Genomic DNA, 26,056 nt, shown 5'->3' with positions numbered 1-26,056 from the left:
TTCCTTCACTTGCATAAGAATTTAAGTGGCATCTCATTCATAATAATATGATAAAGCATTCAGATTTATTTTTATGGGAACTAAGGAGCCAAGCCCCTGAAAGACAACCCTACACCATAATCCCCCCCTCCACAGAACTCGGCACAATGCAGTTTGACGAATACCATTGTCCTGTCAACTGCCAAACCCAGACTTGTCCATCAGATATCCAGATGAAGAAGAGTGATGAGTCACCCCAGGGAACGCATCTTCACTGTTCTAGAGTCCAGTGGCGGTGTGCTTTACACCACTGCATCTGATGCTATTCATTGCACATGGTGATGTATGACTTGGATGCATCTGCTCAGCCATGGAAACCCATTCCACGAAGCTCACTTCGCACTGTTCTTAAGGTCAAATGAGGGCTGGAGATCTGTAGCAATTGACTGTGCAGAAAGTTGCCGACTTTCTCAACTGAGTTGGCCTCCCACTTAGTGACTGAGTTGCTGTTATTCCCAATCACTTCCATTTAGTTATAATGCCACTGACAGTTGAATATTACAAATATTTAGGAGTGAGAATATACTTATTTCTGGACTTGTACAGAACTGTATTATACTGTAAATCATAATATACTGATGAACAGGTTGGAAACTCAATGGAACAGTCTTTGAATGTTTCAGGTCCAGAAATGTTGTGACCATTGGACATTTTGAATCTGATCGAATGGCTATGACATATGCAGTCCCTCAAGGGTCAGTTCTTGGACCCCTGTTGTTCAGCCTGTATAGTCTACCTTTGGTCAAATGCAGAACTCTAATGTTGACTATCGTAGCTATGCAGATGACACACAGTTATAACTAGCAGTGTTCCCAGATGACTACTGTTCATTGGGGCTGTTGTGTCCCTGCAATTGTTGTTGGCAGTAAAATAAATCAGTATTGATTTTTGTAAATACTTGGGAGTTACTGTCTTTGAAAACCAAAGACCAAGTCTGAAAACTCAATTACCAAAACAGCCTTTTACCAGCTGAAGAACATATCCAGAGTGAAGGGTTGCATTTCCAAGCAGACCAGTGCTTGTAAATGTTGTAATTTTATTATTATTATTATAATTATTATTATGGCCAGTAGAGGGGTCTGTGACCTTTTGTTACTATGCTATTGCATGTCTGAGCCAATAGATGGCAGTGTGAGGTAAATAATGCAGTTCTGAACCACTAATGTGATGAAAGGAAACAAGACTGTTTGGAAGAAGGAATGATTAAATGGAAGTGAATTGTAATGACACATTTGAGATATATAAATATATCTTGGGTCATTTTCACTCAAACAATGACCATGTTGTATTTTATTTGTATTTACACAATTACTATAATTGTGAGATGTGTCGAATTTTAATTTGTTTTGACGAGAAATAAAATGTTCTTGGTAAGCTTTTGAGTTTTCAACTTTTAGTGCCCCATACTAAATAAATCATTAAATAAATCAATAAAAACACGTATGAGAACGTCTTATATTGGCTTATTATACTTCACGGAGACATTTCATCTATTCATCCATCCATCCATTTTCTACCGCTTATCCGGAGGAGACATTTCATATCGTATCAAATACACTGGGGAAAAAAAATATTTGCTATTCAATTAGCTCGTGATAGCGCCAAGTGCCTAATTCGCTTACTAGCTAATAGCTACGCAGTATGCACCAATACAAGCCCCTGCCGTGTCAGTGCCGACACATAACATAAATAAATCCAAGAAGAGGCATTGAAGCATCGCTGTGTAGTCAACTGTCATTTCATAGATTGTGTCAGGGTTGGAAATGACCTGGTTATTGGCGTTAACACACCTGGAAATGTGTGTAGCGGTTCTGACCATAGATATGAAGGCTGTACACCAGCGCGCTGTAACAGCCCAGCTACCCGACGTGACTATGTGGCAGCCATGTTGGGAAGGTCGATGTTCCCTTCAAAGGCAATCCATGGAGATTGAAATGAACACATTCACTGCCATTGACGGCTTTAGAAGTCAAATATCAATTTTAATTGGGAAGGCTGGCAGTGAATGAGTTAAGTCATAATTTTAACATTTCTAAACCAATTTGCACGAGGTTTACTTTTTTGTCACTGCAAAAGCATGTGCTATCACCACAGAATCACCATCACTATCACTATCACCACATTGTTTTTCTCATAACCAACCAAAAAAAAATATTTTTTGTTTTTCAAATTAATTTGTGGACGAATTCATAGGGTGGGCTAAGGCAAGTTTTGGGTGGGCTTGAGCCCAACCAAAATAGAACTGGCCTCGCCACTGATGTAAAGCACATTGAGGTGCCTTTTGTATAAAATGTAAATAAAACTACCTTGTCTTGCCTTGTTGCACAGATGGCATGCTACCACGCTGGAACTGACAGAGCTCCTCAGAGCAACCCATTCTTTCACAAATATTTGAAAAAACAGTCTGCATACCTAGGTGCTTGATTTTATACACCTGTTGGAATGCACACGATTGGAACACTTGATTTCAGTTTTTTGGATGGGTGAGTGAATACTTATGGCAATATAATACATATTTATTTCTGATTCATGGTGTATTTTATTTTATTTTTAATGAAACCATTACTTTAGGTCGCGTGTGAAAGAATGATCGCTCGTTCAATTCCTTTACAAGAGCGTGCCCATCAGGGTGTTAACTGTTTAAAGATAATAAGAACTAACAATAGCAATAATATCGTGTTACACTTAGTCCTAAGCATTATGTTTTCATTTTTCATTTATTCCTGTAGTATAACAATAAATGACACATATAACCGTAGAAAGAGATACAACAATGACAGATCACGTAATAATAAGGATGTTAATTATTGCAACAACAACAAAAAATCCACATTGCATTGTGGGAATCGCATGGCTTGACGTGACTTATGCTTGTTTTCGTTAGCATTAGCAGCTAGCCTTATGAGCTATCACGAAAATAGTAACACGGCGGGCTGGCTGTGCGCTGTCTGGGCTTCCTGTTCAATACGGTCTGGTTTACTCAGTGTAGGGCTCTCAAAAATCAGTCTTGTATTTCTTTTTTTATTCACTTTATTTTACCGATCGAACGAACAGCACACCCTATTCGATTCTTCTTTCTGACCTTTTCTTCTTCCCCTCTTTTTGACATAATACTTTTATGTAGTGTTCCAACTGAGATACCACAGTTGGATAACATTGTGCCTTTATGACATGACACACTTGTGTTCCTCTTTTTTTTAATTGCCTTATGTTTTTGATACTCACAATAAAGTTGTATATTTACTTTTTATATTTGTGTATGAAATGCCCTCACTAGAAATGTTTGTAGGCAAGAAAATGCAGTTTCCTGCTATATGCACAACGTGAATTTAAGAAAAATAGTGTTTATTATCTAAAAGAGGAAACCAATTGGTTGTTCATTATTATGTAAAAAGTTCTCATTTTCTCGTGTCTTCATAATTGCTCTTTAACCAAGCAAAAATATATTTTATCCTCATACTTGATTATTCTGATAGAATTGTCAGTAGAATACACGATTACGAGTTGCAGCACTACTGGATCCAAATTCTTATTTGTGACAGGTCTGTTTAATGTCACTTCAGAAATAAAGTGAGAAAAAGTAAGTCGTAGCATAGCATTTTCATAGAATAACTGAAAACGTGCTATCGAACGGTTTTGATGGGCTAATAAACTAGGACCCCCCCCCCCCCCCCACCCCCCCCCCACTTGACGATTTGCTTTGAAGGTGCAGAAGGTTTGATTAGCCCCCTAGTTTTCTTATAAAGGTCCAATGCATTTGTTTATCACATTTGTTTTGATAAACACATATGGATTTTAAAATATATAAATGCATTATGTAATATTTATACATATTAATTAAACATATAAATATGAAAATATATTTTTATTCTGTTGTTAAAATGACTTGAAAGGACTCGAAACTCAGGGTGTATGACTCGGGACTTGAGGGCAAAGACTTGAGACTTGTGACTTGCAAAGCAATGACTTGGTCCCACCTCTGGGTACAACCACATCACATTATTGGTCTGTCTATTATCACACACAGAGCTAGCACACACTGGAGATGGCTTGCGAGACCATGGTCCTGCATGTTCAATAATAATCAAAACCATAATTTTGCAACATTCTGCACTCAATGTGATGGAATTCTCAAATTTAAGTGCATTGGAATGCACAGCTTATAGTTTTTGACAAGAACATTGACATTTTTTCACTTATTTACTGTCAGTTAAGGTCTATATACTTTATTAAATTGCCACAAGAGATCTATGAGGAAACATGAGTTCAAAAGACTGAGATGTGATAGTTCTGGAGCTGGATTTGAACCAATTTCACTGGAGAAAATTGGTTCATGACCATGCTGAACATTAGCCTTTAGTCATTTGTACACCCTGGAACATTTCCTTTTTGATCAAATGCAACAATAATTAGAATCTCTCCGTGTTAGTGTGGCATGGGTGAATCAAAAATATTGGCCAAGGCTTTTATTTAATATGACTCACAGTCACAATGGTCCCTTTCTGCTCCTCTTTTATAAGCCCATACTGTACTGCATTTTAGCTGTCATTACTTGATTTTTCCCACAAAGCAAGCGTTTCTATACTGTTTAAATCCCACCACCACCATGATCAGCTAGCATTTTCACTCATAGCATAATTCCTTCTCACATACAGTCGTTTGTGCGGTGTATTCCCTATCGGTTGCGTTGTTTCTGCTCCTATTATACTTTGTTCCTCAGGAGTGGTGTACTTAGAGTTCTGAATATTCAAAGGAAAATAGGCTGGATTTATACAGAAATAACTCAAGGGAGAAGAACCTAAACTGTGAGTCAAAACGGTTGTAAAACAGCACAAACAGACAGGCGGAACTTTAAACAGTATGTGCCTAATTATTTTCAACCATAGAAAGTCACCAACTACAAATACTTTGCTACTGTACTAAAGTAGATTTTTCAGATGATTTTTAGTTTTTAGATTCACTCCCTTCATTTGAAAACAGATGTCTCTACTTTCTACTCTTTGTCAAAACTTGTCAAAACTTTTTTCAACCTTCGCGGATGACGATACAAAGTAAAAAAAGAAACCACCAGCTTCTGTCATTCAAAAAATAGTCATCTAAAATGAAAAATCACATTAAGGTAACATATTTCTTCATTTTCGATTGGCTAATTTAGCATTTTTCTACACGGGTATGTAATTCTACGAGTGTGAGTAGTATCAATTTAAGGTATAATACAGAAGTAGAAGATTATCCAAAACAAATGAAGCGTTTGAACAAAATAGTTATGTATCATGTGTTTGTTCTAAAATATATGACTGTAAATGTACTTCAACAAATAGTTTTTCCTCCTCCGCTTATAGTATTTCCTTGTCTTTGACTGTATTATCATTTTACACTCTTAGAAAATACCTTGTTTTTTCCTCACCCTCCATCTCTTACTGTAAAGCTCTTCCCAATTTCTTTATATATGTATGTTCTTTCGCTTTTTCTTGTGCCGGTTTAGCCCTCAGCTGCTTGCCTGTGCTATCTATGCTCCTTGTCTGTTGGCTCTCTACCTGCCAGTTCCTTGGGGGAGGTGGGCTCTTTGGCGACAGATGGCGGTCTGTTTTTCATCTCAATGGCCACCCTGGAGCTGAAGCGGGCCTTACTGGGTGAGAGCAACTCCTCATTGGCCGTAGAATCAGTCCGTATCATGATGTTGCGCCCACTCGCCTCCTCCACAACCAATGCAACAGTGTCTCTCAGGGTGTCGCAAGGTGACACGGCCCCAGATGGGCCCTCTGCTGCCTCGTCCTGACTGTCAGTCATTTCTGAAGCAGAGCGCGGCAGGACTTGGGCCTGACCCCCTTGCCCATTGCTCTGCTGTCTTGGCACAGTTGTAGAAATGGCAGCTTTTCCATGGGCTGTTCCTTGGTGGCTATAAACCTTGTATCTTATCATCAGGATAATAATAAAAACCAGAACAGAAGCCACTATAAATCCGCCGATGATGATGATCATAGTCCCTCCCAAGAAGTCACTGTGTAATGCCTGACACTGGCTGAATTCTGTGTCTGTCGTGAATGACAAGCAACCCAGAGGACGTGTTGCAGTCAGTGAGGTGACGACATCGTCGAACACGGCAAGGACGCACAGGTCGTAGCTTCTCCCAGCAGCGAGGTCACGAACCAGGAAGTCATTGGTGCTGGAGGGAATCATCCTAGAAAAGCAGAGAGATCAGACAAAAAAAAAAAAATGCGTAAGACATGAAACAGGCGTACGTCAATCAACAGCTAAGGTAAACCAAATCATCAGAGCTTCATTTATAGTCTGGTTATCATCAACAGTGTGAATCTTGTCACTTGCCAACAAAGGTGAGCGTGTGGAATTTATCTGACGAACTTAAGATCACACTCAAATGGATGTTATGACATTTTTGAATTACATTTCTCTCATACAGTTTGACAAAAATATAAATTACAATATGCATTCATGAAATACTGACTTTTATGGATAAAAGTCTTGGACACAATGTCATCCAATCCAGGGTAGTTTTGCAAGAGGACGTAAAAGGAGGCACAGCGGGTGAGGAAAAATAATAAAAATAATCTTAACTTGGTCAGCTAATTTCAACTATGTTGAAAGCAAACTATATTGCTTTTAGTTTCGGAGAGAGTAAATTCGGAGGAGACGTGACAACTCCAGGATACTGCAAATCTGTGTTCATCTGTAAATATTCTAACGATCCTTAATCATTACACACGGAGTTTTGGGGAAGGCCCTTTTTTTTCTGTCGAGCCCCGAAGCACAAAGGAAGATGTGACTGTGTCGAATTATAATCTTATTGCCCTCTGATATGCTTTCCTCTATCTAAAATGATGGAATACCTGCCAAAAAATACCCCAGCTATTAAATTCTATCAACGTATGAATCACATAAGAATAAGGCTTGTATACTCATGAATCAGTTCCTAAAACAAAAGACATTAAAATTATATTTACTTGAATTGGTTTCCTGTGTCCTATGTATATGTTTACAACAATAACGTTCTTTAATCGTCGAGTCGTTATCTCAGGTACGCACACTGCCTGTGGCATCTAATACATTCATTATTATGGCATCCATATATTCCCTTCTCAGCCAGGCGTCATTAATATTAGTTGCACAAAGCCAATCCATAATCTTCTCCCTCTTTTTATTAGCCCCCGTCTCTGAACCCAAAAAGGACATAATGACTGGTATTTTGAAAGTCTTGCACACAATTTAGTGTCAACTCATGTGTGTAAATTGAAGTTGAACAGCCATTTCCAGCTGCAATGCCATGTTCGTTTGACCCTCTCACCACCCCAACACGCTTCCTGGGGCATATTTCAATCAAGCATGTCTTATGTTGACATAAAGAGACTGCTGTGTGTCATACAGCCAGCCAAAATGGATCCCCTTTATTGGCATAAGATACGTTTTTATATACAGTAGTGAATAATGAGGAGATTTTACTGATGTATTTTCAAATCATTCTGCATTGCGCCACCTCAAATAAGATTAAACTGCTTATTCATTATTACCCATTTCCTTCTGTAATCTTTCCCCAAAGATATTATCGCATGGTATCACTATGGGGAAATTAAGAAAGACTTAGTTAAACAGGGTATATGTTCTTCAAAGCAGTTTTGCCCTTGTTTCCGCTTGTCTTTTTGTTTTCTACAACTATAACTTGATGTCAGCTATGCAAATGCAACTGCTGTGCTTCTAAATTATTTCCCTCTTTGCATTATATCAGAAAAATTAAATCTCGTGACCATTCTTCCCTATAAATGTAATTCTCCATCGTAATGTAAATGATTTAAGCAAACCGAGAAACAACTTCTGTTTTTGACACTCAGTTATCTTGTGTAGGGCTCTTCTCAGCGTTGCAGAAAGACATACTAAATTATAGCTTTTTGGGGGGGATACCTCAGGGAAATCAGCAGGGGAATTGTGCTGGCTGTGTTTGTGAAATCTGTAAAGTGCAAGTTAGCTTCTAATCTATTTCTTGCAGTCCAACACATCGCTCACATAATCACAAAACCAATTTCTGATGTATTTTAAAAGTGCTGAAGTTTTCAGAATATTTACAGAAGTTACCTTTATAAAAGATCGGAACATGGTGGTAATATACAGTATTGCGTAATATTATGGTCAGCCCAGAGGGCTTTTTCTGACTTTGTTCGACCTGATTTAATAATTTGATCTGATTTCTTAAGCAGCCACTTGTACGTGATGTTCATATTAAATAAATATCTGTAAGTTAATGTCATAGGATAATCAGTCCAAAATGCATTCGCAATACACTGTATATAATGGGAAATGGAACCTAAAAAACTGATTACAGATCAGATTTAATAAAAAGTAAACTAGATCTGGCACGATGCATAGCTCACCAGACCAAATACATATCTCACAAAACTGTAGACCTTTGTCCATAGTTTATATTGTGTTTTACATAACTCATACAAATTGCTTTCTGTTGAATCTGCTTCTGAATGTAAAATAAATACCAAATAACAGATAGAAGTACAACTCCATCCAGTCACCTCAATTGTAACGAACTCAAACGTATCTCACTTACTTACAACAGCCATGATACAGTTCATTTCCATAGTGTTTATATTTTTTATTTTTTTAACGCTGCCATGTTTTTTTGCAGTGTGTTGTAGCAGGAGTCCCGCGAGTGTGTTTCTACTGGAATTTGTGCATGTGCACAATCTTATGTAGAAAACTTTAAGCGTATCATTTAGTGAATTCATTCCCAGACATACAGCTACATAACACACTACCTTTAATGCACATCTAATGGTACGTAGCATTAGATACAGTACTAATTTGTAAGGTTTGATACATTTCTAATCATTAAACATTTATAATGACTGAAAGAGTTCTGCATCTTGCATAAGTGTGTCTTTGGAAAGGACAAGGGTTGCGAGCCCAAGGAGAAACACTTGGGTGAACCCATTTAAAACTGCAATCATACTGGATCCTGATTCAGTTAATGGGTTCAAACCACGATACACACACGCACACACACAATTTATCGATGCCTTTCCTTGTTGCTTGCAATTCATTGACACAACAGCGATTTCAACTGGCAAATGGTTATTGTGCCACTTCTAAAATGCTACGCAAGCAGTCAATTCCTCTTCGGTCATCGTCACACCCACAAGCACGTCGGCACGGGCACGTGCCAACGTGCACTCACATCAACTCACATCAACCTATTGTGAGCCCACACACTGAAAAACACAAAACTGAATATTGAAATCAATAAATGATCTTATTGTTGAAATTGAAAAGACTATCACAATTTGAGAAGATACAAAATACAATTTAAACTAAACTATTTGTAGAGTCAAGCTTTCTATTGTCCCCCACTGTCCTGAAAATGCAAATAGCTTCAAGTTCAACCCGATTTGATACGAATCTTTTAATTATACGCGAGCAAACTATACTGACCAAGATGTTTATAAACTACACCATTCTTGTCACTGTCTGGTGGAACTAACCACACAGCTTTAACAATACAACACTGTATATGATGTGTATGTTAAACCCAGCAAAGACAAGTCATGTGTGAACATAATCTTAAACAAAACAATCCTAAAATATGTGTGTTATTAAACATGTATGGTATGTTTTGTGCAACAAAAATAGAGCTGTCCGGTGGAGGGAAATGGGTTGAAGGGGGGAAAAACAATCGTGAATATTATTATATAGTCATTCTAAATGAGTGACGCTCCTTGTGTGCTCATGAAAAGGATAAAAACTATCATGTGCCAACTTTGTTAGACTGTATGTGCATTAATATTGCAGTTAATCATACGGGAAAAAAAGGCCATTTAAGGATTTATAAATGATGGCACTAAGAATTCACACAGCCGAGCAGATTATCACAGCAGCCCTTTTAAATGAAATGTCAGTTAACTTCATTCAATTTATAATTCTATGTTTGAATAAAAAAAATTCTACGCCTTCTCATTTGTAAGAATTTTCACTGCCTTCCATTTGTCTCAATTACTTCCACCCTTGAAGCCATTTTCTCAAAGACAATTTTTGTGTTGTAAATGAGGGATATATAATACAGGGGAAATTATTCAAAAATGTCTTCATCATCCCTGGATTGGTTTCACCTAATAAGTTATAAATGGGTTATGGTATGTTTCATTTCATATTAGGGAAGAGCCTAAAGTAAAGAAGGATATATTGTAGTGTCCATCTCGAAGAGTTAAATCACAACTTGGTATTACAAAGCTACTTCTATTTTCTTTTCACCCTAAACATTTCAGTGTTTGACCTCTGATGTTTTGTGATGTACCAAATGAGCTAAATTGTAACATAATACAGCTCTTTCCTTTTTGTCCTCTGAAATTCCACGCCACTTTCTGGGATCTATCAAATGTAAGACATTTCCCAACCGTTACCAACTGTTAAGGAGAACATACAAGGGGGTGGATTTCATTTCTTCATCTACCTCACCACAACAATGTCTGAACCATTGATCAGAAACCTCTTTGCTCATGGCACAGTGGGCCATAACGTTTGTGCCAATGTTAACTCTTCAATATTGACACAATACCAACATTTCAGGTAACATCTTTATTGAAGTAGTAATTTATCTTGCAATCAAACATTTTAAACTACATATGATACAGCTGTACACAAAATGATGCCATCTATAAAAAAGTAAGGTCTATCCAATCAGAATCAGAAAATGAACAAGGCGAGCTGAGGAGGGAGCCAACGAACGTAAATCACATGTGGGCAACTGGTGGTGGCTATGTTAGATAAGCAAATTTAAGTTACACACTGGTCACACTGGTCTTTTTAATATCATACAAAATCCTTCGAGGGGATTTAACGGTTGGTCTGAGTCTGAGGTCACAAATGACATTCACAGATGCTAATCTGCTATCAGCGGCTTCACTCTGATAGTGCATCATTATTGCCTTGCGAGAACAGCGACAGGTTCGTTAGGCACCCTCGTTACAACCCAACATCACAGGGGGACAGTACTGCCAAATCTTGAGTGTGCGTGTTCAAGTGGAGAGAATGGCTGACATTTCCTTTCTCACTGCATGTTAATGCACATGCCCAGCTATGTCTGTGCATGAGCCTGACCTTTTCAGGCTATCTGCATTCAGTTAGGTTGCTTGATGGGAGACAGCTTTGTTAGTAAATACTGTCCATCAATCAGCTCTTGGGCTCTCAAAATCCTGACACACACACACACACACACACATACACACACACACACACACACGCATACATACACACACACTCACCAGATGTCATGCTGAGCTACATTCAGAGCCCCGGGTTGTGACTGTTGATGTAAGCAGAACGTCAAGAGAATATTTATGTTAATGCTCTCCGGCTGTTTTTAAAATATTAATGTGCCAATTATTCATCCAGTGCAAGCAGGCCAGGACAGTAAAGGGCAAAGGTGTGATGGCAAAGTCGTTACAACAGACCATTTTTGCCCATTCAACATGCTGCACCATTATGAGCAAAGAATAAGATCTCAAAACAGGATGTCAGCAACCAAAATTAAGTGACGTTTGTTTATCTAAATAATTAACTGGTAAAGAAAAAAAGAAACAAGTACAAATGTAGGAAAATCATTGTCAGGTCACCATCATTTGCGCGGTTAGCGAAGGGAAGCAAGCTTTAATTTTAATTCTGAAAATATTGTTCCTGAAATTAATAATTCAGTGTAGTCGTCTTGATTAGGGAGAACGTCCCCCTTCCTTTTGGACTGTATTCAAAGTCCTTCAAGGAAAGTCTCAGCACTTGGAAACCATGAAGGGACGTCTTTGGAAAGTTATTTAGGCCACACTGAGCAAAACAACACTTTTGGTCGTTGAGAGTACTGTACATAAAATGCATACAAAAAAAGCCCACTTTTAAGCCTTTGGTTTGACAAAGTACCATATTTGATGACTTGAGCAAAATGTTCAAAATGAATACAGAAGGCAATACAAAAAGTGAAATGAGTGAACCAAAACACAATTGAAAAAAATACAACAATAGTGCAACTGCATAGCCTATCCTTCAATATAGAAAAAGAGAGATTTATCCATTTTGGGATGGAATACAATACAGTATATATGGAATACCCACATCTGTGGGTCCATCCCTCAGGTCGCCCCCTAGTGGCCTTGCATGCTTCCGTCTTCTGGCGCGAATTTGCAGCATTTCTCTCTTGACGTTTTTTGGGGGAGGTTTGTGTGTTTTGGGTATTCCCAGTATTTTTCTTTTGCTTATTTTGTCAGTTTTTGGTTCCACTTTGTTATTGCAGCATTTTTCTCTTGCAGCGTTTTCCTTTTGCATTTGTCTTGTGTTTGTTTGTGTGTTTTGGGTTTTGCATCATTCCTGTGTTTGCAGCATTTGGCCGTTCACATCCCATTTGTCCCGTCGGCAACCGTAAATTTCCCACAATTCCACCTACTAACAGCCACGTTTTCAACAGTAGGCAACGCACAAAAGATTGATTTGGTTATGTAATGACCACACTTGATGGGCGGGGAGGTATTCCAGAGACCCAAATATTTGTATACAAGCAATTAAAAAAGTAAATTTTCCATATTGTGTGCTATTTAAAATGCAGTGTAATAAAATTATGTTGTCTGTCAACCTTTCAAATCCACTCTGAAGAAACTAATAATGGGCATTGCCTTTACTTCTTTCATAATGTGCCCCGGACAGACAGCAGACTTGGATGAACAACACAAATCCAAAACTTAACACAAAGCCCGGCTAAGTTCCGAGTTGTCCGTTATGACAACTATTTAACCATCATACCTTACCGCATGATTAAGGGTGATGCATGGTGGGAAAAAAAGTCTTCAAGCTTTGAAATTGACATGCCCACATCTGCCGACTGAGCTCGATTCCGTGACACATTTTGGAGCATAGCAGTCCACAGGAGACTTTGAGTTAAGCTTATTGCTGCTTTGCATTTCGAAAAGCCAGCGAGTTTTTTGGCACACAGAAGAATAGGAGATACCAAACTCGCACACACATCTCTCTGAAACACAACAGGGCCAAGACATGCTTGAGAGGCACTCTGTGGGGGTCCTGGTGAATTGGAATCCCTACAAATGGAGAGGTTATTTTGGATAAAGATGCAGACATTGCTGAGTTGGGATACTGATTCCTCAAACAAATATCATGGAAAAAAAGTTCCCCAAAAGTAGTAAAAGGTATTGATACTATTATTCACTCAGGCTAAGAATCACAGCATGTCATGCTACAATATTTCGCTATATTTTTCCAACTGTAACTACTGTATATATTTCCATATTCGAGCAACTGTTTGTTATTTTGAAAGAACTATCTACCATACATACAGTATACGATAAATACATAGTTGAGAAAACACACACACACACTTGCCAGTTGTCCCATACAATGTTCCAGGTTTTCCTCTGGAACCCACTGGGCTGCACTAACATAACTCTTGGGCACAGTTACATGTCATGATATAATGTATGATATGAGCATTACTGCAATCATGTAGGAGCGACTGTACCAATCCCAAGTCGACCACCAAATGGACTGAGGCCAAATAAATGTATTGTATTCCAGGATGGCAGGAGCATTTGCACCCTAAGAGAAAATGTTGTCTTTGCGCACATTCAGCATAGAGAACTCAATTAATTAATTTGAAATATATGTACAATGGTGCCTTGACGTTCAAGGTTAATTTGTTCTGCATACTCATAACTCAAAACACATCTCAAATATTCATTTCCCATTGAAATGAATACAAATACCATTAATCCGTTCCAGCCTTCACCCTCAAAATACAACAAAACATGTTGGAAGGAGTATTTTAAGAAGGTCAAATAGCACTGCATAATATTATACTTCATAAAAACATAATTAAATAGAATTAAAACGGTTTGTCACACTGCATCAATTGAACGGCCGTTGTACTGCTCTTTCAGGTGTGCCCGCCTCAGCCAATTTGTACACAAGTTGTGATAGTTGAGTGAAAACCAGGCTATGGCGTTGTTTTAAGTACATAAGGTATAAATCTCACAGCATAATTAGCTGTCCTTTCATTTGTTGTTTGGATCAGCAGTGTTGACAGTTAATGATGGAAAATCCCAAAATTTACAAATTGTGAAAGCGTGTCCCAAATCTAGTATGTATGCAGTGGTTCTCTAATTTACAAATTTATTGTACATTATTTTGTTCCCAAAATGATGCATGAAGATGAATTTTAATTTTCTGATTCTCTTGTGTTTTAACAGTGAAAATTTTACTCATTGCAGCTGATCTTTACATGTAATTCTCATACCACAGCTTTTTTTCGTATGACTTCTTACCATTTTATAAATGAATGTTCTAACAATCTGAAAAAATATATATGTTGTATTTCTTACTGTATTAATGTCATTTCTGATTTCAGTAATTTTGTTGGCCAAAAGTTTACAAAAATAGTAAGAGGTAGAGCAGATTTTCACAAAACAGGTATAACGAAGCAGGGGAATGGCTGTATGTGTCCTCTCGGCAGCAAGGCAATAACATTCCTCTATGTTAGGTTGCAGTCAAACATAACATGACCGCATGAATGGAGGTCAGAGAGGGCTGACATGCAATATAAAGTATTTCACATTGCCTGGGTGGCAAGATATGATGGAGCTGCACAAATTAAATGAAGTTTAATTAAATCTTCTTGCCGGTCATTTATTTACAAAGCCTACAAATATTTTAACTAGAGAAAGGCATAGCTTAACTTTTAACACTGCAGCTGAAAATTAGATGAGCAGAAATAAGGGGAAAAAACAATAATACAGCCCTCTGGTAGAGATATGATTTAGAAATGCACGACGTGCACTCTCACTGAGGATAACGTACAAAGGATTGTCGGAATGAGATCAAGTCAGCACTAATCCCGAGTGTTAATATTGTCTTCAAAAACAATCCTCAACGTTTAAAATTCATAGATAAATATATAAGTAATCTGGTCTAATAATAGCGAGATAGAGGATTTACCAATGACTTATCCTGGTGATTGAGATCACACTGGGGTTCTTTGTGAAAGAATAAAAAAAGGGAATTTCAACATAGTATTAACCTTAGGTTAAATGCTATTCTGGAGATATCACTATTATGAATTCTAATTGACTTTGGTGTACTGCTTGTAGATATCAAAGAAAAAAGGTCATCACTTATACACTTACAGTATGCACCAATGATTTATTGGCCAAATCTTAAGTGAATTTTATCCCTAACAATGAATTATAACCCTGTAATAACCTACCATGCAATTTCTGGGGATGTGGGAGGGAACCGGAGTACCCAGAGAAAACCCACACAAGTACACGGAAACTTCACACAGACGAGGCAGGATTTGAACCCGGGTCCTCAGAACTGTGAGGCAGATATGCTAACCAGTCGGTCACCGTGCCACGACAGTATTAACTGTTATAAAAATCAGCAATATAGCGGGACATGCAAAGCAAGAACCGTGATATAGCGTAGGATTACTGTATCTGTATTCCGTGATGATAAATTGCAAGGATTCATTGTTGTTCCAGGGCTGGGACTCATTGTTTTTCCAGAAATGTGCATCCTGGGACTCACATAGTTTACTGTATGGAATAAACACTTTAAATAATGTAAAATTGGGACAAACTGTATCTAGAGGCGTATGACATAAAAGCACAAAAAAAAAAAAAAAAAAAAAAAAAAAAAAAAAACAATAACATGTTTTGCTTGATTTTTAGAACAACTATAAAAAATCAACCGGCACCACAGAACCCATCGTGTACGACTTTGGAGGTTTCATTATTTTCTGTGTAGACCACAATTTTTCCACCTTGGTGGAGGTCTGTGCTCTATTGAGTGCCTGTCTAGTTAGAGAATGGTTTGTCTGCTGCAGGACAGTAGGCTTCTGCCAGTCTTCATTAATGTTCAGGCCCCTTTCGCCACTGTCATAAAAAGTGTCTGTGGGGAAATAAATAACGGCTGGAATTCGAATTGCTCTCTTTGCTCACCATCTGTATTCCCTTCCATTCCTTCCCTGAGAAAACAGGAACACATAATCTGGTCAGAGATTACTGTGAGATTAGTTGGTTCTGAAGTAGGTTCTTTGTGCATACTATCATGTTGGGAGAGCCAGACTGAGATTCATGGGAATTGGAAGGTTGGGGGTGTGGTTACAGTGACTGCCGGAAGATAAATGAACAGGTGGGCAGATCCACTCTAATACGGAGAAAAAGACTGAGAGAGGACACAATCACAAACAGAAAACATAAATAAATACTGACTGACATGCGGCCCTCTCTGGACAAGGCTGAGAGGTTGTTGTGTGGTCTGGATACTATTTATTTATAAATAGCTCACCAAGCCCATGTATTGGTTATCTATAATGTTCTATAACCAAAGAGCTCTTGTGTCATGTTTTAGGTCATGCCTTATGCGATATAAAACAAAATGGCACAACCATTTAGCTTTCATTTCTTGTTTGTATTTTTAAAGAGAATGTGCCATTTTGTAAATACAGTGTTGTTTCATATTTAATGAAGACTGTTTTTTACGATGGCAAACATGCCTCAACAACCCATCCATGCTAATAATTTAAGATGAGCCAAGACGAGAAGGCCAGGATAAACATCTGAAAGATTTTGGTGGATGGTAACAAAATGTGTTTGTTGAGGAAGGTGTGTGTATGCGTGTGTGTGTGTTTGTGTGCAGTTACATCACTGTCAATCTCTTATGGTTTGAAAAGAAAGCCTCGATGGCCTGGAGTTTCTTAAGTGGAGTGAAAGCAATACATCAGCTGCTGGCGTGTAATAAAATAAAAATGATGCTGTTCGAGGTGCATTGATAGACATCACGGCAACAACTGATGAAGGCAAACAAAAAGTACATTTTTGGAACAAATGCATATTTTATTGAAGATGTGTCAGAGAAGTTGTTAGATATCTCAAGCGCTACGTCCTGTCCTCTTGAAATTTGGATTGATTCCTGGTAAAAACCTACAACCCGTACAGTGAGTTGAAAAGTTCATACCTTGTTAAATATCAAGGCACTTTACCGGCCAAAATTAACCATTTTGGCATCAGTACAAGAAAAATGAGCCGTTGACTCATCTAAAGTCGTTCCAAATTACATCACAGTGCGTCACATCTGCATCAGTCATTCCCCCCATGTGCTCTAATTTCTCTGCTGCTCTGTTCCTACGTGATTGCTAAAAAAAGATTTTTAGTTCCACCTTCCTTTTCTGAGACATTTGGTTAGTTTCAACCTCATTTCTTGCAGCAGCAGGTGCCCGGCATCAAACAGCAGACAGAAGGTTGAGCACATATTGGCACATTAAGATACCGGCATGCATTTATCACAAGGTCAAAATAAAATAAAAAAAGAATAGCAAGATGCTAATCTTACTCCTCTGCTTCAAGCAGGTGTGTAAACACGCATCATTTCCCTTTAAAATCTGCCGAGTTAGCTCGAAACGTGCCAATGTGCCCACAAATCACCAATAAATCTGTCAATCAATTGGTTCCAGGGATGTTTTGGATTTGTGCTGGTTAATGTGTTTGTGAGTGTGTGAAGTATAATTTAAATGATAAAGCCATAAGAGATTCACAGAAAATTACACAGACACACGCACATTAGCACGTGCGCGTACACACACACACACACACACACACACACACAAACGTACACCAGCAGAAAACAAAATGCAGAATGTTTGATTACTTAAAAGAAGCCAAGGATAAAACAGGCTACAAAAGGGACTCAAAGTCACACTTTACGCCGTTTAATTGATTTTAACATGTCAATTCTCTCACAGAGGTTCACATGGCTCTTAAGTAAATAATGGGCAGGAACATGCACACCATGAACGCACATACATTGTGACAGACATAAGCACACAGCGGAAAATGTCAGTTTCTGTCAAGCTGAAGAGTCTGACAGAATCAATTAGCAAGCTGGGATAATGGGGAATACTGCATTAAATTAAAGTGACAGTTTTCCCCATTGGCACACTGCTCACAAAGACATTAAATAACCAAACTGTGTGTGTGTGTGTGTGCGTGTGTGTGTGTGTGTGTGTGTGTGTGTGCATGTGTGAGATTAGGCATTTTAACTGACAGTAGCATAGTTACATTCATCACATCAAATAACTGAGCTCTAACCTTGTGCATAATTGTCTCATTCATGGAACGAAGATGTCATTACAGAAGCCAATCTGACAAAAACGATGCCATGCATTATGTGATGTCTAAAAATGTGTTCAATCACCTGGCATTGTTGTTGAGACAGTCATTAACAACAATGGGAAATGGTTGTTTCAGGTGCTCTTGCCATTTAACTCACATATTTACATGACAACATGTGTGTATATATATATATATATATATATATATATATATATATATATATATATATATATATAATTTAGGATCTTGGTTAAAGGTAGGATACTTTAGGATTCAAGTTTGTTTGAGACTAATAAATCCTCATTGCATGACAACTTCAAATATGAGCTGAACTTTTATTAACCTTTTAATTGCATTGTTTAATCTTTAAAATTTTCAGTGATGACATGATGTGTGATTTTCAAGTATTTTTGCCTGCACCATTGTCACTAATCTGAACACTTTCATAGCCTTGCTGCACTAATTCATCTCCCAAGGAACTTTAAATCTAACCATTTGGTTAAAAGGCTTGCATCGTTAGGACATTTTGTATCTCATTATCCATAAGGTAAATGCTATCAATTATAAATTTGTTCCATTCAGAAATCTTTTTGTGCCATCTTCTCGTTTTAAAGAATGCACTGACTAAATTACTCTGTTGGCTGTGTGAGCTACTACGACAGCTTTCACACCACATCAAGGTTTTCTACCACTGCTTGGAATAAATGCTTACTATCAATTCCTAAAAATGTATCATACACTTGTGAAAAAAAGCTCAAAACTATCCATATGGAATCTGGAAGCACCTATAGGAATTCAGAATTGCAACACCCACAATCTGTAGTCAGAATCTGTACTTCCTAACAAAAAAAAAAAAGTAAAAAAAAAAAAACATTGAACCAGTTCGTTGAGAATCGTGTATCCTGTATATGTGTACTATTTTTACTTTTCTTTGGAAACAGGAGATTAGTGGGATTAGTGGCACTACAACTGGAACAAACTGTTAATGATAGCTTGTTAGGTTATAGCTTTACGTCTACAGAGGGAACACTTATCCATTTGCCTTTCTGGACAATCAAACCTGAGGCCCCTCCACACTCGTTCAGAGCTGCGCCAAATTATGGCGGAGGTGGGATTTTAATCAAATAAAGGTACCATTAAGAAAGGCCCATGTATGGCCATACTCAGATGCAGTTAAAAGAGTCATAACTCTGAGAAAAAAAATTCAATTGTCTTCTATCTGTGGTGTTCTCATTGTTTAGGTCACATTTTTCAACAGTGAATGTGTGTATTCTGCAGCAATTTCCATTAGCATAGATCTGAACCCAACGACAATGGAGTGTGTAGCCTGCTGTATGTTTTTTGGTTTGTCAATTCTGCTTGTACTGACTGGAGAACAAATGTCTGCTCTTATCTCTGTCTGCCTCTTCTGCCGTTCATCTCTGCTTGTAATGTCGACTGGCAGGGAGAAGTAAAAAAAAAAAAGGCATTCCAAACATCCAACCGTTAGGAGATGCTTCCTTTTTCTAAAATTAAATGTGAACATAAGTCAAAAATACTTGTATTTACAGTAAAAAAGGCAATGCAAAAAGTGTATTTACAAAATTCCAGATTTATGTTGGCTTTAGCAAGCAGATCCTATCTCTGCAAATATTTGAAATCAATTGTGCATTTATAAACAGTGGAATGTTGCACAGCTTGAATACATATTAGCTGGAAGTGAGCAGATATCACACGCCACATAAATTCTCCCAATAGGGTCTTTGATATGCAAATTCCGGTTGTACACAAACTGCAATCACAACACCATGTTTTAATTTATCCCTGTTCATCCAACGGGGGTGTGCAGTGGGGTGCGTTGAGTGCCGGAGCACTTGCCAGTTTCCCCATATTTTTTTATTTTTTTGAATGTGTGCGCGTGTGCGTGAGTAAAAGCCCATCTCTGGCCTTTCAGCAATAAAATGTATGTAATCCATCATAAAAAAACTGGTAAAGATAAAACTAATTAAAGAATCAATTAGGTTATATGCATTTGACATGACGAGTGTGTGAATAAGAAGGAAGAAGGTCTGTGGAAAGAGGAAGACTTCCTGAGACACACTGGACCTCATCCTTGGCAGCGCATTAAGCATTTTCGGTCTATAGGTCAGATGTCATAACAGTTTTCGCTGTCAATACTGTATGTTACAAGCACTAGGACACCATCTGACTTAAGCATAACCTCTGTCATATTAAAGGTGTGTTAACCTGGGGTTGTGTAATAGGTTTATTTAAGGTATATTTAATAGTTCAGTGCGAGTACTTTCAGAGATGGTATTAAAAGTTTGTGGTTTAATTTGTGGCAATAATAGGTATAAGGTCCACACAAAAATACTAATTTGTAGGTATAATAATATAAATTCCCATTAAAAAAAAAAAAAAAATAGGCCAATGGCATATACCTTCGGTAGAAACGGCAATACCCAATTTCCTTAAAGTATGTGTCGTTTCTCATTCTGTTCCCATCGATAGCCTGCAATGCCAGGGTTTTCAGAATGTCTTTGTAGCTCATGCCCAGTCTAAAATAAAATCCAATCATGTAGTGAGTACTACTGTACGGAGTCACTGCTACTTTGTGGCCACAAATGACCATATTGTGCGCACGTCCTATCTAAAGTATATTGTGGCCAATATAATATATGTGGCCAATATAATATATGTGGCCAATATAATATAATATATATATGATCTATCCCCCCCCCATTTCATGTCTGCGGCTACGCAAACATCTCCTGCGCCGTGTAATAAGCCAGCAGCGGGCAGATCGCTTCAGCTATATAAAAAGTATGTTTTACAATTTCATAGTTATGTTACTGTAAAGTGTTTCAAACACTTCTTCTACGGGCTCCCTTTTTTACTTTGAGCACCTGTCCCTCCAAAGGTCTCTGCATGCCCCTATAATCCAGTGTTCCTGTCACTTATAAAAAGATTCTACACTGGGGGACAGAGGGCTATAGAGGTCTAATTTTCCCCAACCTTAGGTTGTCAAAGCAACATTTAGTGCCTGTCCCCTACCGTAAGACAATTATACCAAATCACATACCTGTAGAAAGTCACATCCCAAAAATGTGCAATTGACAACACTGAGGAATCGAGGAAAATGGTATTCAATTTAAGTCATCCATGTAATGCGAACTCACGGAGGTTGGACTGAAGGCCCAATAGAAGAACTAAAGAAGCAGCCTTCAATTCCACTTGAATTCCACTTCTGACTTCGTCATTGGAACTTTAGTGTTATAATGTAATTGGGCTGGAACCCTTAAAGGTTTTGCTTTTGAATCTAGATTATTGAGTGTTTGAATTTTACATGGTGGTAAATAAATCATCCCAAGGACATCAAATATGGAAGATATGTTACGATAAAACACAACCACTCGATGCTGTAATTGCAACCAATACTGAGGCAATGTCTCTACCGCTACCTCAATCGTTTGTGCCCTTGTCTTCCTCTGCACGTCCAGTTCACTTTGTGAGTAATTTTTCCCACAGCCCGCTTCAAGCAACAGAAGGCCGTGTTGCTAATTCTGCGCCCTTGAAACACCAGACGGCAGAAATAATGTGAGGTGCTTGTAAATAGGACAAAGGTAGTATTTTTTTTTCCTTTCTGATAAATCTACATGGACAACATCTCTCCACCTCGCTCTCAATGCATATATAAACCACATTAATAACTGTACTTTTAATAAAGAATAAAGACTCAAATAGCCAATCTCCATGGTGATCACGGGGTAATGGTTTTTACTCGAAGCTGCTGCTACTGTATATCTCCTTGATTCCACAGCTGTACATCCAAACAGCAATGCTCGCTTCTCCAAACTGACATGTATTTGTGTCTGTTAATGCCTGTCCGTTTGTCATTTTGGCCTACATGAGCGGACGCTCCTAATCCAGCTTTAATAGGTTATATTTTCAAAAGCCTCTGTCAGATTGTCTCCCATTTATCAACGCAATCGATCCACATACTGCTCATGGGCCATCAAGCACAGAAAGTATACGGTAGTGCCAGAGAGAGAAAAAGATGGCAGCGAGAGCGCGATGCAGAGGAGAATGGACTAATTTAAAATGAAGTATGGCAAGTGGGGACAACTTGTTAAATAAACAGAAATTTATGAAACATGACCCACAGAAATAAATAATGAGAATCTGGATCGAGATATGGAGCAGATCTAGAATCACAAAAAGATAGGAAATGAATGCAGAAGGATAACATTTGGTCGAATGAGCAGTGTTGACACTGGGGGGAGCGTATTTAGTTCAGCTGGTGGATTAAAGCCTAATTTTACATCAATCTAAGTGGGCCATAGGGGGAGAGAGGGAGTCTGAGGCTGATGCTTGTTAATGGCTTAAAAAGTCTTGTAAGGGCTGAAATAGACGTTAGAGTTCAATGACAAGTTGTGCTCGATAGACACTCCAAGTTTTAGGAGCTCAAGAAAAGCATGTGTTTCATTCATCCATCCATTTTCCGAGCCGCTTCTCCTCACTAGGGTCGCGGGCGTGCTGGAGCCTATCCCAGCTGTCATCGGGCAGGAGGCGGGGTACACCCTGAACTGGTTGCCAGCCAATCGCAGTGTGTTTCATTCAATACAGTCCTATTTTAAAAGCGGCATATCAACTGTCAAACTAACAGTTGCTGTTGAAGTTAGTCACGAGAAGTTTTCCCTAAACTGAGTTTTATGGTGTCTTGTTGCTGAAAAAACTCCAGCTGAATTAAATTGTTAGATCAATGTCAGTAATATCTCTCTTTGCTTTAATCATATGCGGACAATTGTTCCATTACATTCACAGAGGGTTATCGGCAACACTTGATTGGTCACAATTAGTAAACAGATGAAAATAGAATTAGTGTTCTGTCAAAGCAAGACATCTGGTGATAATAAAAGAGCTAATCTGACATAGCTGAGAGCAAATGAACATTTCTTTTCGAGAAAAAGCCAACTGATTGCCCATCACAAGACAATTAATGCAACTGTGGTCGTTGAGTAAGGGAATAGTCACGTGGTTTCATTACGTAAAAAAACTCAAGTGCACTGGTAATGATTGTGCAGTTAAGTTTGGCCAAGTGTAAACACTATCATCCAAACTTTGGTACACTCCAATCAGGTAGACCTAAACTGAAAGAGGTGGTCTCGGTCTGAATGTAATACTTTGGTGCAGTGCAGGTCACTTCATCCTACGTATGAACACTACGTGGATTAAAGATGTGGACCAGTCTTAAAAATGAAAGTGAAATGCATCAGAAATTGCTTCTGGTTTTGAATGATATACAATCAAATGTTCCTTATTTTTAATCACAGAGTCGCTCGTGGGGTACTACTGTAAACTCTAGAATCTTTTTCGGCTACTCTGTATTTATAAGTTTCCGTTCAAGCTAAATGACATTAATGGTATCAATTGTTGAAAGTATTAATATTCTTTAATTACTGAACTCTTCCAACTCAAAGCTACAAGGGCATCCTTGTTCTATTTATGTCTGGCTAATCTGGGTCAAACAGGGTTTCATTTGTTTCCCAGTATGGCCCCGCAGCAGAAAATGAGAAAGTAGATGGACGCACCCAGGATTAGAAACTGGCTAATCTTCCATTTCTGAGCAGTAGGGCTGTGGCCTGGAATTTCATAGGCATATCTTTCAAGTTATTGAAACAGAGTGACTGTCAGGAAGTTGTATGAGCTGATCTGCAGTAACTTTATATAGTATATGTACAAATCTTCTAAGCTTTCCACATGCTCACACCATGAGATTACAAAGTTCATTTTTAAAGTTAGGGATTCGTCGTCTTTGCAATAGCCTAATGAACATGTGACAAGTTACTAGATACGATCGTAAACCACTCTCCACCTTTTATTTATTTATTTTTTTAAATATACAGTATCGTACTCTTCTATCTAATGTCAGTTCATTTGAAGCAAAATCAAAAAAATATATATCTGAAGTAATCGCTCAAGCTTCTTGGCGAGAGGCTGATGATAGAGACATTACAAAGCACTATGCCACGAGAGAGGTGAGCAACCATTTCTAGTTGAAATCCCCCACCCTCATAAAATAACAACATACTGTAGTCGTAAAGGATGAAGCATTCTTCATAGCTGCATCCTTTGCTCGTTTCTCCTCCTCTTCTTCCCGCCCCCACACACACACCATCTCTTCTCGCATCTCTTCCACGGAGGGCGACGTCACAAGGGGGCGCAAAGTTCCAAATTCAAACGCCAATGACTGAACATGTCATGATGACATGATCACTTAACTTTCAGTATCAGCATTCACGAACATTCTTCTCTTTTCAGAACTCCATCAATGAATGAAGTACGAGTGAAAAAATGTTTTCATCTTGGGCAGTTGGTGCCCCACCTCTGTCTTAAAAGCATTTTCATCTAGACCCTTTGTGAGGACTCCTGACAAAAGCTTCTCTCCATGGAGGTGAGCAAGGGTCCTTCCTCCTAATGAGGCATTTTCTAGCCCTCCACCATCCGACCTTCCACTCTGTTTCTTCTGCATTTTAATGTCTAGCTTTCAATCTTCTTCCACCTGTATTTTCCTCCTTGCCCTTTCCCCACATCCCCTCACCCCTGTTTCATCTTTGCTTTTGCCTTTCAACATTCCTTAATTATTTCCCAACTCCTTTTTCTTTTATTCATCCTTCTCCTTCCTGTCACCACTATTTTGCATCTCCCTTTTCCCTCAGCTTAGCATGTATATATTATGGAACTTAAAAAGAATGACTGTGAAGTGCGTCTTTGAAGTAATTGCAAGTAATACAGATAGATAGGGACAAGTGCAAATGCTTTAAAAGTTTTTTTAATGAACATATGGGAACAATAAAAGACTACTTAACCAATCCATCCATCCATTTTCCATACCGCTTATCCTCACTATGCTCGCGATCATGCTGGAGCCTACCCCAGCTAAGGCGAGGTACACCCTGAACTGGTCGCCAGCCAATCGCAGGACCCATATAAACAAACAACCATTTCTACTCAAATTCACACAGGGCAGTTTAGAGTTTTCAATTAACCAACCGTGCATGTTTTTGGGATGTGGGAGGAAACCGCTGGACCCGGAGAAAACTCACGCAGGCATGGGGAGAACATGCAAACTCCACACAGACGAGGCTGGATTTGATGCAGATGTACTAACCAGTCAGCCAGCGTACCACCTACACTACTTAACATTCAACTGAAACAAAGACTGGATTGAAAAAAAAGATATATGGTAAAAGTAAAGGGTGAAACGTCCTATGCATTGAGAGTAACTGGAAAGAAAAACAGGGTTTATTTTATTAATCAGTTTCACATGTTTATATTTTGTTGGACTACCTTTATATTTATTGTCATCTAACAAAATGCAATTGTGTGAAACCAGTTAACATTTTTTTTTTCCCCCAGTATAAAAGTCAATGTAGCAAATCCAGACAGAGATGCTTGAGTCCACCACACTGGTAGAGGTCTTTTGTTATGCGGCATCAGGGTCAAATGGATTAAAAATAATAGGCAACAATGGATTTGGACTGAAACTGATATAAATAATTAAGGAGAGGGAATGTAGGGGGTCAAATCTTGTCTTACCTCTTAGGCACTGTAAATGTTACTTTTAATATTTAATTTCATGTTTTATGTGGATGAGTCCTGTTGGATGTTCAGAAAACATCACTTCCTGTACATCCTAGAAAATGGGAAGTACGAACTAACCCTATAAGTACGAACTAACCCTATATGCTATGAGCTTCTATTTTATAGGGGAATAATCACATCAATGTAAAACATGATAAAACATGTTATAATTAATTGTATTAAGCATAAACAAGAAAGGGACAACAGAAGAAGCACTCAGA

The 26,056-nt window shown here is 38.3% G+C and overlaps 1 protein-coding gene across 5 annotated transcripts in view; it reads right to left on the bottom strand.

The window, feature by feature from the left end:
• zgc:172282 (leucine-rich repeat and fibronectin type III domain-containing protein 1-like protein) overlaps positions 1-26,056 on the bottom strand; it is a 143,327-nt gene that overhangs the window by 11,937 nt on the left and 105,334 nt on the right. For all 5 annotated transcript variants that reach the window (XR_009768921.1, XM_061682017.1, XM_061682014.1 and 2 more), the window contains one exon: positions 5,577-6,220. Coding sequence is in view for 4 of the 5 variants with exons in the window: in XM_061682017.1 (XP_061538001.1) it covers positions 5,577-6,220 (644 nt within the window). In the remaining variant the exon portion in view is untranslated. The remainder of the gene's footprint in view (positions 1-5,576; positions 6,221-26,056) is intronic.

Source organism: Phycodurus eques, chromosome 7 (genome assembly GCF_024500275.1).
Source record: "Phycodurus eques isolate BA_2022a chromosome 7, UOR_Pequ_1.1, whole genome shotgun sequence".
Lineage (NCBI taxonomy): Eukaryota > Metazoa > Chordata > Actinopteri > Syngnathiformes > Syngnathidae > Phycodurus > Phycodurus eques.
This window is presented reverse-complemented; position numbering and strand designations above follow the sequence as displayed.